Here is a 14,697-nt window from a genome sequence, read left to right on the forward strand (position 1 = left end):
CAGATTTAAGTTGTGTTTGATACATTCCTAAGACTGAACAGAATCACCTCACATGATCAAAATGTTTGTCACAATGGGTAGATCAAAATGGTTTGTCACAATGGGTAAAGTAATGTTTTCACACATTCCAACACAGTTTTAAAACTTTTTTTTATAATAGCTTCATTTGTTATTTTTTAAAGTACAATATTGTACACACTATATAGATATTATTGTAGCTGAACTTGTGCTGAATACAAAAGTCATATGACTTTGAAAATACTGCTTAGATTTGTTGAAATTGATGACAAAATCAGAGTATGCCAAAATCATTAGAGTGCCAGAAAATACCCTCAGACTCCAGAGGGTTAAGTTGCAGAAGAGTAATGCTCTCCTGTATGACAGTGGTTGTTGCCTGCCCTGAAGAGGGCACATGTTCCAGGTCGGCGTCAGGCTGCTGACTTGAGTTACATTGGAGATCATAGTGATGCCTCGGTAGGCAGTTGCTGCTGCTGTTACGGTCTCTGGTGGTGTTCTTTGCCTATCTTCAAATCAGACTGAAGTCAGTTTCCGGGGCTTACTGCATGGAGGTCAACAACTTGGCTTTACATTACATTCCAGGCATTTAGCAGATGCTCTTATCCAGAGCAACATTCAACAATTTTTACCTAATCTACATGCCTTTGAAGTGGGAGGAAACCCACACGGATATGGGGAGAACATGCAAGCTCCACACAGAAAGTCACCCATCAGCCATGAGGTTTGAATCTGGAACCTTTTTGCTGTGAGGCAGCAGTGCTAACTACTGGACCACCATGACATTTTTGATTTTGATTGTCCTGGAAATTATGTCTTGAAGGCAGAATATGTTGCTCCAAAATCTCGATGTACTTTAATGCTGCGATCACAGATGTGCAAGTTACCTTTACCAAGGACACTAACAACCCCATATCATGATAGACCCTGGCTTTTGGACTTGTTGCTGGTAACAGTCTGGGTAGTCATTTTTTTGGCTTTTGATCTGGAGCACTGTGTCCATTTCTTCCAGGACCTAGAATGCTGATTCGTCTGACCACAATACATGTTTCCACTGTGTGATGGGCCATGTCTGAAGCCTCTGAGCCTAGAGAAAAGTCAGTGGCACTTCTGGACACAATTAACATAAGGCTTCCTTTCTGCACAGTAAAGTTTTAACTGGCATTTCTGGATGTAAATCTGTATTGTAGTGCTTGACAAAGGTTTGCCAAAGTATTCCCTAGCCTATGTGGTTATATTAGCTATCGATGAATGATGGTTCTTGATGTAGTGCTGTTTGAGGGATCAGAGATCACAAGTGTTCAGTTTAGGCTTGCACCCTTGCCCTGTATGCACCAAAATTCCTCCAGATTCCTTGAATCATTTAATGATGTTATGCACCATAGAGAGTGAAATATCCAAATTCCTTCATCTCTTTCTTTGAGGAGCATGTTTTTAAACATTTTAATAATCTCACATTTGTTGACAAACTGGAGATCCTCTGCCCATCTTTTCTGCCCAAAAGACTATGTGCATTTTTCCATACTGTCCCAACTTTTTGATTTGGGTTTGTACAGTTATATTACTGACAATTATTCCAAACTTGCACAGCCAAACACATTCTGATTTTTTTTTTTTTTTAAATAAATTGTTTGCCCTGAACACGGCATATGTTGGGCGCAGTTACTTATTTATATCAATTCTTCATGATGAATCTATGTATATATTCCAAACTCAAAGTGCTATCTGGGAATTTTCAGGGTCTATTTTGTTCTTTTAAAAATGCAAAATAAAAAATGACTGATTCCCTTTTCTGCTTTCCAGATTTGGATAACTGCTGTGAAGCAGGGAGTGAAGGCTGGTACTTTCTTCTGGCCTATGTAAGTTTGAATGTGCTCTTCCTTTGAGTTCCCTTTGTAACCTTATCCCCATCCTGGACATGTGCAAACCCTGCAAATATGTCCAACACCAGTGTTTCCTTGAACAAGTTTCACTGAAAAGCCAAACAGAATGCCTTAACCATATGTAACACACTCGCAGGTTAGGGAAAGAGGAACTAGGAGACAGGCTTAACAACTCCAAGGTTTACTGTAGTTTCATTTATTTCTCACAAACAGAGCACTGGATATCTCAGCTCTCTGATTTACTAGGTTCTTTCTCTGAAAAAACACACAAAGCACACCAAAGTAAATTGCCAGTAATCAAACAGGTGAAACTCATGTGTTACCTACCAGTCCTACTGGACTCCTAGCCACCCACAGCTGATGCTCGACCACACCATGGACGTTTTCAAAGAACATGCCAAACAAACCCCCAAGCTTGCATAAAATAGGTCTGCACACAGAGGCCTATTAGACTAGACCCTTATTTCCATGCATAAATATGGGCAGCTTGGGTTTATGCATGAGTGAGGAAAAAGACTCCTCTCATGTCCTGGTTGCAATTTGTGCGAAAATCACTTATATACACAAAGTATGGCCCGTGCAGCTTCTGACTTGTAAGTTACTCTGAGACTCACTTACTATTCAAAGCCCACTTCCTGTGCCATGGATTTAGGTAGAAATTAAATCATGCTTTGGTAGGTGTGTTAAGAGATGAAGATGGCTTATTTTTTGGGAATGCGTACGTCTGAATATCATATGCTGATCTGACTGTAAGGAAGTTATAAGCATCTGAATATGCAGAGAGACCTAGAACCAAGAATGAAAGATAATCCAAGATCTTAAGACATGAAGTGTGTTATTTATTCATTTATTTATTTATTTATTTATTTAAATTAATAATAAAAATAACCATTAAATTAGAAAGTGTGTCAAATTTTGACTGGTTTTGTGTGTGTGTGTTTGCAGCGTGATTCCACTGGAAAGGAGAGTGTTGACCATGCTCCAGTGGCTTCATCTCCCTGATGCAGAGAGGTCAGTGCTCCTGCAGTATGAACAAATTAATTGGCTATTAATGCTTAATAGCAACACCAGCATGCAGAACATTTTGTCTGTTTGGCTGTAGAAGTCCAGCATGAGTCTCCCACTGACTGAAGTCACATCACATTGGCATTTGTTGCCATTTACGAGAGTAACATCCTTAATTGTTTTGAAAGTATGATTACAGGAATCTGATTTTGCCCATGCAAAAACTGAAACTTTTATATTTTCTGTCCAGGTTTACATATTTGGAAATATTTGTACTTTTCTCCAGGCTGTTTGCCGTCTTGTTTGGACTGAACACTCACAAGTGAATTGGTATGTGTTCACAGGCCCTATGTTTATGCCATGCACTCTGAGCCAACGGATGCCTACGGCCACAAATTCGGACCTGAGAGCCCTGAGGTGAGTACAACTTGCAATAAAACCTACATCTTCAACCCCACAGACAAACGTGAGCATTTCATGCTCCTTGTGTTCTTTCAGAATACAAGAATTTAGTACACATTCACAGGCAGCAGCTGTAAGCTCAGCTTATATGAGCAAGGATATTACACTGTGGCATGAAGATATGAAGTGTATCTTTGAGTGGTGAATATATATCACGAGTTAGCGCAGCAAATGAGCGATATATTTTTCAAGACGAGAAGATGAACTTCATATCTTCACGCTACTTGTAATATCCCCTGTGTGTGTGTGTGTGTGTGTATTTTTATTTATATATAAGACTTTAAGATGATTACAATATTACACATCACAATATACTTGCGTCCATTTAACATAGGCCGACTTACGACCGGTCAGTCGTAACCAAACGCAGTCGTAAGTCGACGACTACCTGTGTGTGTGTGTGTGTGTGTGTGTATTATATTTGTATAGAAACAATAGTTAACGCTGCTCAAGATAGTTTAGACAATGTGCTTCTAAATAGGGAAGCGTACTGGATGTCGCAATTGTTTACTTTAGCCCCTTATGGGTTAAACAAGCGAAAATAATATAAATCTAAAAATCGCATTCTTTTTAATAAATTTTAATAATATTGAATTATTAAATTGTGTAATTAATAGTTTATTTTTTCTGTCTTTTATTTTGAAGTGTATAGAATTCACAAATTTGTATATATAAGACCACGCCCATAGCACCATGTTTTTTTGACACTGAAGAAGGGTGAAGGACGAAACGTTTGTCGAGAATAAATTTTTAATAATGTTCAAAAGTTGGGTGTCAGAGTGAAATTTTTCTATTCTATATTATTTATATCTACACTGCTGGGACTCGTGGTATCCTTTGGATCCTTTTGGACAGACTGGTTGTTGGCTGACAGAGACTTTTTACTCTACTTATATAACCCCGATTCCAAAAAAGTTGGGACAAAGTACAAATTGTAAATGAAAACGGAATGCAATAATTTACAAATCTCAAAAACTGATATTGTATTCACAATAGAACATAGACAACATATCAAATGTCGAAATTGAGACATTTTGAAATTTCATGTCAAATATTGGCTCATTTGAAATTTCATGACAGCAACACATCTCAAAGTTTGGACAGGGGCAATAAGAGGCTGGAAAAGTTAAAGGTACAAAAAAGGAACAGCTGGAGGACCAAATTGCAACTCATTAGGTCAATTGGCAATAGGTCATTAACATGACTGGGTATAAAGGGAGCATCTTGGAGTGGCAGCGGCTCTCAGAAGTAAAGATGGGACTCTTCCCATCACCAATCCCCCTAATTCTTCATCGACAAATAGTGGAGCAATATCAGAAAGGAATTTGACAGTGTAAAATTGCAAAGAGTTTGAACATATCATCTACTACAGTGCATAATATCATCAAAAGATTCAGAGAATCTGGAAGAATCTCTGTGCGTAAGGGTCAAGGCCGGAAAACCATACCGGGTGCCCGTGATCTTCGGGCCCTTAGATGGCACTGCATCACATACAGGCATGCTTCTGTATTGGAAATCACAAAATGGGCTCAGGAATATTTCCAGAGAACATCATCTGTGAACACAATTCACCGTGCCATCCGCCGTTGCCAGCTAAAACTCTATAGTTCAAAGAAGAAGCCGTATCTAAACACGATCCAGAAGCGCTTCTCTGGGCCAAGGCTCATTTAAAATGGACTGCGGCAAAGTGGAAAACTGTTCTGTGGTCAGACGAATCAAAATTTGAAGTTCTTTATGGAAATCAAGGACGCCGTGTCATTCGGACTAAAGAGGAGAAGGACGACCCAAGTTATCAGCGCTCAGTTCAGAAGCCTGCATCTCTGATGATATGGTGTTGCATTAGTGCATGTGGCATGGGCAGCTTACACATCTGGAAAGACACCATCAATGCTGAAAGGTATATCCAGGTTCTAGAGCAACATATGCTCCCATCCAGATGACGTCTCTTTCAGGGAAGACCTTGCATTTTCCAACATGACAATGCCAAACCACATACTGCATCAATTACAGCATCATGGCTGCATAGAAGAAGGGTCCGGGTACTGAACTGGCCAGCCTGCAGTCCAGATCTTTCACCCATAGAAAACATTTGGCGCATCATAAAATGGAAAATATGACAAAAGAGACCTAAGACAGTTGAGCAACTAGAATCCTACATTAGACAAGAATGGGTTAACATTCCTATCCTTAAACTTGAGCAACTTGTCTCCTCAGTCCCCAGACGTTTACAGACTGTTGTAAAGAGAAAAGGGAATGTCTCGCAGTGGTAAACATGGCCTTGTCCCAACTTTGAGATGTGTTGTTGTCATGAAATTTAAAATCACCTAATTTTTCTCTTTAAATGATATACATTTTCTCAGTTTAAACATTTATGTCATCTATGTTCTATTCTGAATAAAATATGGAATTTTGAAACTTCCACATCATTACATTCTGTTTCTATTTACAATTTGTACTTTGTCCCAACTTTTTTGGAATCGGGGTTGTATATAAAATGGCATGCCATTCAGGAAATTAATCTTTGAATATCTCATCTCATTATCTCTAGCCACTTTATTCTGTTCTACAGGGTCGCAGGCAAGCTGGAGCCTATCCCAGCTGACTACGGGCGAAAGGCGGGGTACACCCTGGACAAGTCGCCAGGTCATCACAGGGCTGACACATAGACACAGACAACCATTCACACTCTCATTCACACCTACGGTCAATTTAGAGTCACCAGTTAGCCTAACCTGCATGTCTTTGGACTGTGGGGGAAACCGGAGCACCCGGAGGAAACCCACGCGGACACGGGGAGAACATGCAAACTTGGCACAGAAAGGCCCTCGCCGGTCACGGGGCTTGAACCCGGACCTTCTTGCTGTGAGGCGACAGCGCTAACCACTACACCACCGTGCCGCCCATCTTTGAATATATGGAATGAAACCCTGAATATATGGAATGAAACTTTGTATTCTGCCCCCGCTCCCACAGCTCGGCAGATAGACAACAGGTCCCAAGAAAAACTCTGACTCAGAGGAGAGTATTAGAGTATATTGAGAAATGCTGTAAAACTCGACAAACAAAATTTTACAAATTAGTTTTATATACAGAAAATACCGTTATACAAATATGATCCACGAGGGAAATGACCATCACCGTAGCTTCGTTGCACATAAAATAAGTAAACACTAATAAAACCACAAGCATTCGCCAGAGTGTTAACAATGTCTTTATTGTTTAAAATAGCCGCAACCAAATCCCGAGCCGACTGACTCAATTTTGCTGCAGGACGGTGGCAGTGCCTTCATGACGTCAGCCAAGTTTCATTCAATATATTTGGGGATTCATTCCATATATTCAAAATTTCATTCAATATATTCGGGGATTCATTCCATATATTCAAAGTTTCATTATATATATGTATACAGGTAGTCGTCGACTTACGACTGCGTTTGGTTACGACTGACCGGTCGTAAACCGATCTGGTCGTAAGTTGGCCTATGTTAAATGAACGTAAGTATATTGTGATGTGTAATGATATTGTAATCATCTTAAAGTCTTATTTTATCAACATTTTCTTATTTCATTACCTTGGCTCATTATTTGGTTTAAGTCAAACGCTGCATACTACAATGTGTACAGTAAAATTCGTTTAATATGTGCAAAACAAAAAATATGAAATACAGGTGTGACAAATAGAAAACATTTTAGTTTGAAACATACCAAAATACAAATGTAAAACATAGCAAAATACAAAACTTGGTGACCGCTGGCTTGGCTGTGGGTCGTCTACGTCATCAGCTGTTGCAGTGCTCGGGCTGGCGGGAGGATTTGCTGTTTTCATAAACATTGTAAGCCTCGTTTGAATTGTTTGTTTCTTTCGAAAGAAACCGTAATTACCAACACAAACGGACACGGGAGAAGTTTACTGCACCGGGATACTGCTCACACTGAGCAGCGTGCGTGGCGAGAGGCCAGTTGTAACCAGACGGTCGTAAAGTCGATCGGTCGTAAGTTGCATAGGTCGTAAGTCGACGACTACCTATGTAAAATATATATACACTCTAGTGCATCTCAAAAAATTAGAATACCATGAAAAAGTTCCTTTTTTTTCATAATTTAATTCAAAAAGGTAAACTTTAATATATTCTATATTCATTACATGTAAAGTGAAATATTTAAAGCCTTTCTTGTTTTAATTTTGATTATTATGGCTTATAGCTCATGAAAATCAGAAATCCAGTATCTCAAATTATTAGAATATTCCCTAAGATCAGTCAAAAAAGGATTTACAATACAGAAATGTCCAACTTCTGAAAAGTATATTCATTTATACACTCAATACTTGGTTGGGGCTCCTTTACCATGAATTACTGTATCAATGTGGTGTGGCATGGAGGTGAGGAGTCTGTGGCACTGCTGAGGTGTTATTGAAGCCCAGGTTGCTTTGATAGTGGCCTTCAGCGTATCTGTATTTTTGGGTCGGGTGTTTCTCATCTTCCTCTTGACAATACCCCATAGATTCTCTATGGGGTTCAGGTTAGGCAAGTTGGCTGGCCAATCAAACGCAGTAATATCATGGTCAGCAAACCATTTGGTAGTAGTTTTGGCACTGTGGGTAGGTGCTAAGTCCTGCTGGAAAAGGAAATCAGCATCTCCAAAAAGCTCGTCAGCAGATGGAAGCATGAAGTGCTCTAAAATCTCCTGGTAGATGGCTGTGTTGACTCTGGACTTGATAAAATACAGTGGACCAACACCAGCAGATGACATGGCACCCCCAATCATCACCGACTGTGGAAACATCACACTGGGCTTCAAACACCTTGGATTCTGTGCCTCTCCACTCTTCCTACAGACTCTAGAACCGTGATTTCCAAATTAAATGCAAAATGTACTTTCATCTGAAAAGAGGACTTTGGACCACTGAGCAACAGTCCATTTCTTTTTCTCCTCAGCCCAGATAAGACACTTCTGACATTGTCTCTGGCTCAGGAGTAGCTTGATATTAGGAATGCGAAAGTTGTATCCCCTTTCTTGAAGATGTCTGTTCGTGATGGGTCTTGATACACTGACACCAGTCTCAGTCCACTCCTTGTGAAGCTCTCCCAATTTCTTGAATCAACTTTTCTTGACAGTCCTCTCAAGACTGCAGCCATCCCTGTTGCTTGTGCACCTTTTCCAGCCACCCTTTTCAGCAATGACCTTTTGTGGCTTACCCTCCTTGTGGAGGGCATCAGTGATCATCTGGACAACAGTCAAGTCAGCAGTCTTCCCCATGATTGTGGTTGTGTGTACTGAACTAGACCGAGAGATACACTGTGTTCATACTGTTTTACTCAAACTCGAAATGAAATATTCTAATATTTTGAGATGGGTTTTTTTTGTTTGTTTTTGTACTGTATGCCATACTGATTAAAATTAAAATAGAAAAATGCTTGAAACATTTTAGTTTGTGTAATGAGTCTATAATATATAACATTTTCACTTTCTTAAATAACTGATGGAAAATATTGAACTTTTTCACAATATTCTAATTTTTTTGAGATGCAAGTGTGTGTGTGTGTGTGTGTGTGTGTGTGTGTGTAAATAAAAATATGGTAATATATATAATAGTACCAGTCAAAAGTTTGGAAATGCCCTCTAATTCAGTGGCTTTTCATTATTTAAAAATTTTCTGAATTGTAGATTAATACTAAAGTCATCATTATGAAGAAATGTATATGGAATTATTTGGTAAACCAAAAAGTGTTACTCAAACCAGAATATGTTTTATATTTTAGATTCTTCAAAGTAGGCACCTTTTGCTTAAATGACAGCTTTGCACATCTTGGCATTTTCTCAGTCAGCTTTACGAGGTAGTCACCTGGAATGGCTTTCAGTTTACAGCTTCCAAGATGGCGGCGTGTCAGGACGCAGCGGCTTACAGCTCTCCTTTCAAGTGCACGTTTTTGTATTTTTTGTGTGTTATAACTGTTTGTTTCGCGTCACCTACGGACTTCAACACAAGATACACCCATATGGATCTGATAGACATCGGCATTCGGCAAGAAATGATCATTTCAAACGACTTTCATCGCGCTTACAACATTCCGGAGGAGATAGCGAGGGCACCGGGGTCTCCGTGGATTGTTATCGGGTCTGGCAGACGAAGGAGGCGGAGACGCGAGAGGAAGCAAAAACGAGGCTGCAGAGCGGGCCTGCTGAACAAGCTCAGGAAACAGCCACTCAAACCTCCGCTACCAAGCCTCTATCTTTCCAATGCTAGATCCCTGGTACACAAAACGGACGACTTGGAATTACCGCTTGCTGGTAACCGCTACATTCGTGAATGCTGTGCAATCGTTATAACGGAGACATGGCTACAACCGCTAATCCCCGATGCTTCGGTGCAGCTAGCAGGCCGCACGCTACACAGGTGGGACAGGAATAGCGACTCCGGGAAAAACAGAGGAGGGGGGCTCTGCGTTTACATGAATGAAGGTTGGTGCAACAACAGTACAGTCTTAGACAAGCATTGTTCTCCTGACCTAGAGTTCATGTCCGTAAGATGCAGACCCTTCTTTCTGCCGAGGGCGCTAGCAGCTGTTATCATCACTGCAGTCTACATACCACCGGACGCTAACGTCAAAACCGCTCTCTCTCTCTGCTCGCAAACAACATTAACAACCACCAGCGAGCCTACCCAAACGGCGCGCACATCATTGCAGGAGACTTCAATAAGGCAAACCTCAAAACGGTGTTGCCTAAATTTTACCAACATGTGAAGTGTGCAACGAGGGGAGTAAATACTCTGGACCATGTTTATTCCAACCTTAAACATGCCTACAGAGCTATTCCCCTCCTCCACCTCGGACAGTCTGACCATCTCTTCCTGGTCCTACCCACCGCATACACCCCCCTCAGCCGGCAATCAAAGCCACAAAGATGGACAATTACCACCTGGCCTGACGACGCCCTCCCCTGACTCCAGGACTGCTTTGAACGAACACAGTGGGAAGTTTTCCATCATGAGGATCTGGCCACATACACGGATGCAGTGCTAGCTTACATCAAGCACTGCATTGACACGGTCACCGTGGTAAAGACCATTCGGGTGTTCCCGAATGAGAAACCATGGATGACCGGCCAGGTCCGTGCACTCCTACGTGCCTGGGATGCAGCCTTCAGATCCGGCGACCGAACGCTATACAGTAGGACTCGGGCCGACCTGAAGAAAGGCATCAGCGCAGCCAAAGCGGACCACAGGAGAAGGATTGAGGAGCAGCTGACAAGCCCCAGGCAGCTGTGGCAGGGCATTCAGGCAATAACAAACTACAGGGACTGTGCTGTGTCAGCCGGGGACTCAGATGCGGCACTTGCGGAGGAGCTGAACAGCTTCTTCGCCCGCTTTGAAGCTCAGGCGCAGCACACAGCCAAACCACTCCCCGGACCATCTCTCCAGCTCCCACTACAGCTCACACCTCCCCCCAGCACTCCACCCCAACCCCCACTTCAACCGACAGCAATCACTGGCACTCCCCCGCTCACTCTGAAGGTCGAGCCTGAGGATGTGAGACGGGTGCTCTGGGCCGTAAACCCCAGGAAGGCAACTGGCCCGGATGGCGTACCAGGGAAGGTGCTCAAGGCCTGTGCTGACCAACTTGCACAGGTCTTCACGGACATCTTCAACAGGTCACTGGAACAAGCCATCATCCCGACCTGTTTGAAGTCTGCCACCATCATCCCAGTCCCTAAAAAGTCACCCACAGCCAGCCTCAACGACTACCGCCCCGTAGCACTCACCCCCGTCATAACGAAGTGCTTTGAGAAACTGGTCTTGCACCACATAAAAACCTGTCTCCCCCCCACCCTGGACCCCCACCAGTTTGCATACAGGCCTAACAGATCGACTGAGGATGCAATAGCCACTGCTCTCCACTCTGTGCTGAGCCATCTGGAGAGACAAGGGAGCTATGTCAGAATGCTCTTCATCGACTACAGCTCAGCTTTCAACACCATAATACCGGACATCCTGATCCCCAAGCTAACCAGCCTGGGGCTCCCATCATCCACCTGCTCCTGGATCAAAGACGTTCTAATCAACCGACCCCAACAGGTGAAGCTGGGCTGCCACCTTTCATCTGCCCGCAACCTCAGCACTGGCTCACCGCAGGGCTGCGTGCTGAGCCCACTCCTGTACTCGCTCTACACATATGACTGCAGCGCAACCCACCCAGAGAACATCATCGTCAAATTCGCTGACGACACAACAGTGGTGGGGATGATAACAGGGGGGAACGACGAGGCCTACAGAGATGAGGTCCTGAACCTGGAGAGGTGGTGTGCAACCAACAACTTAGCACTGAACATCTCTAAGACAAAGGAACTCATCCTGGACTTCCGGCGGAACAGTGCTACCCCTGCCCCCCTGTATATCAACGGCGAGTGTGTTGAGCGAGTGCAGACCTTCAAATTCCTGGGTGTCCACATCTCTGCTGACCTCTCCTGGTCAACCAACACGTCAGCCCTGGTCAAGAAGGCCCAGCAGCGGCTACACTACCTCAGAGTGCTCAAGAGGGAGCAACTGAGCACAAGCCTGCTGGTGACCTTCTACCGCTCCACCATAGAGAGTCTGCTGACCTACGCAGTGTCAGTGTGGTACTCTAGCTGCACAGTGGCTGACAGTAAGAGGCTGCAGAGGGTGACCAACACTGCACAAAGGATCATCGGCAGCCCTCTGCCTTCCTTAACTGACATCTACAAATCTAGATGTCTGAACAGAGCAAAAAACATCATAAGGGACATCACCCACCCTGGCTTCCATCTGTTCAACCTGCTACCCTCTGGCAGGCGATACAGGTCCATACCGGCCAGAACAAACAGACTCAGGGACAGCTTCTTTCCTAAAGCAGTCACCATACTCAACTCCAGTCTGCACTGAGGAACTGGTACTTTGAGAACTGGCCTACCTGTGAACTGTTCAAAAGGTAACTTTGTGTATGCTTGTGTGTGTGTGTGTATTGCATCATGTCTTTTTGCACTGTCAATACAAATGTCACCTTATCACTGAATGCTGCCATCACTAGCCACTTTACTTATACTACTGGAGTATTGATACCAATATACTTGAACTGTATGTGTGTGTGTGTGTATATATATATATATATATATATATATATATATATATGTATATATATATGTATATATGTATATATGTGTGTGTGTATATATATATATATATATATATATATATATATATATGTGTGTGTGTATGTATATGTATATGAATATATATATGTATATACTGTAATTATAATGCCAATATACTTGAACTGTAATTATAATGTTACACATGGTTGCACACCACTGGATGCTGCTACTATCAGCCACTTTACTTGCCCTTAAGGTTTTATCTACTGTGCTCCATGCAGGACCTATACAAATGTGTCTGTATATAGTAGCTAGTAGTTCAATAGTAGTTTTTGTATTTTGTATATTATACATACCTTTTCTTTTTATTCTATGTGTGTGTGCACTTTATGGAGCAGCTCTGAATCTCATTATACTCTGTGTGATGACAATAAAGGCTTTTTATTCTATTCTGTGCCTTGTCAAGAGTTAATTTCTTGAATTTCTTGACCTCTTGAGACCATCAGTTGTGTTGTGAAGAGGTAGAGTTGGTATACAGTGAATTGCCCTATTTGAGTACTGTTCTAATCCATATTATGCCAAGAACTACTCAACTAAGTAGAGAAAAACAACAGCAGGGCTCGAAATTCTCGGTGGTCCGGTCGCCCGAGGTGACTTAATTTTTCATTTGGCGGGTAATTCCTGTCACTAGCCAGCCCGGCTGGCTAGTTGAAAATAAAAAAATATATATATGAAGCGAAGATTCAGACACACCGTCAACTAAAGCCACCACATATTAAGCGTGTGCCGTGTCTGTGTTAATCGATGTGTTTATCGGCAGGACGGAAACTACCGAAGAATTCCAAATCATATCGTGTACGAGTCAGGCTGTTGTTTTTTTCACTACTGCGCATGCATATAACGCATCTCGTTGAATATTGCGGTATTCACGTGTAGTATTGGACCCGGTGGGTGGAGCATAGAAGCATGGCAGGCCAGAACTGAGTTCTCAATGAACTATTTATTGCTAGCTTTTCAGCCCTTTATCACTTCCCAGCCACGCGCGTGCGCGCGCGCGCACACGTACGTACGTACGTACGTTCTGGTTGGGGAGAGAGAGAGAGCTCCTTGCTCTCCTCTCCTTTTAAAGGGCGTGGTCACTGGGGAAGACACACAAACACAGGTAATAACCATCAGGTGCAAGGATTCCACCACTTACCTTCCCTGACTCCGCCCTCCATTCACAGACCGACGCTTGGCCATGCCCCCGCTGCCACATCACGTTATCAAATTCAATAAATGTGGCCACATTATCGCCCATTTAAACATGTGTTTTTGTTGATGTTTACATCTACATCTGCCAAAGCTACGGTGCGATGTGGAATTTTCTGAAAGGTGTACAGAAACCGCCAGAGACAGGGACAAAGCGACCTCGGTCTGAAGAGGAGAAATGACAGGACTTGTAAGCAAACGTGGGAGCAGGGTAGGCCTTGGCTGCGATACGACTTTTATGGAATAATTTTCTTCAAGTTGATTCCTAGTCAATATGAAGCTCCTAATGCTTGCTTTCTCATAAATGGTTAAATACAGAAAGCATGTTGGACATATTTTGGGTGCTATAGTCATGATAGTAAGTATATTTGCTTTCAATACTCATACACCAAGTTGCCAAGTTTTCCAATATATTATTATTTGTTGATGTATTATGGTGTTCTGTGTTGTTCTCATTTATGTATTTAACAACAGTATCAAAATACTCGGGTCTTGAAATAAATGCACATTAGTCATGAACAATGGTAACTACTCTCTTTTGTTATTTTTGACAAGTAAAATTCATACATGAACAAATTTTGGCTAGTTGATTTTCTGTTTGGCTAGTTACTTTGGAAGGTAACTCGTCCGGCTGGCTGGTGGAAAAAAAAAAATTCGAGCCCTGGACAGTCCATCATTACTTTCAGAAATGAAGGTCAGGCAGTCCGAAAAATTTCAAGAACTTTGAAAGTATCTTCAGGTGCAGTCACAAAGACCATCAAATGTTATGATGAAACTGGCTCTCATCAGGACCGCCCCAGGAAAGGAAGACCTAGGGTTACCTCTGTTGCACAGGATAAGTTCATCAGAGTTACCAGCCTCAGAAACCACAAGTTAACAGCACCCCAGATAAGAGCCCACCTAAATGCTTCACAGAGTTCAAGTAGCACACATCTCAACATCAACTGTTCAGAGAAGACTGCGTGAATCT

At 42.4% G+C, this 14,697-nt stretch overlaps 1 protein-coding gene across 2 annotated transcripts in view; it reads left to right on the forward strand.

Annotated features, from left to right (window-relative positions):
* Positions 1–14,697, forward strand: part of enpp2 (ectonucleotide pyrophosphatase/phosphodiesterase 2) — a 175,225-nt gene that overhangs the window by 104,551 nt on the left and 55,977 nt on the right. For both annotated transcript variants that reach the window (XM_060921389.1, XM_060921390.1), the window contains exons 9-11: positions 1,819–1,874; positions 2,844–2,909; positions 3,248–3,320. In XM_060921389.1, coding sequence (XP_060777372.1) covers positions 1,819–1,874; positions 2,844–2,909; positions 3,248–3,320 — 195 coding nt within the window. The remainder of the gene's footprint in view (positions 1–1,818; positions 1,875–2,843; positions 2,910–3,247; positions 3,321–14,697) is intronic.

The sequence above is a fragment of the Neoarius graeffei genome, chromosome 5 (assembly GCF_027579695.1).
Source record: "Neoarius graeffei isolate fNeoGra1 chromosome 5, fNeoGra1.pri, whole genome shotgun sequence".
Taxonomy (NCBI): domain Eukaryota; kingdom Metazoa; phylum Chordata; class Actinopteri; order Siluriformes; family Ariidae; genus Neoarius; species Neoarius graeffei.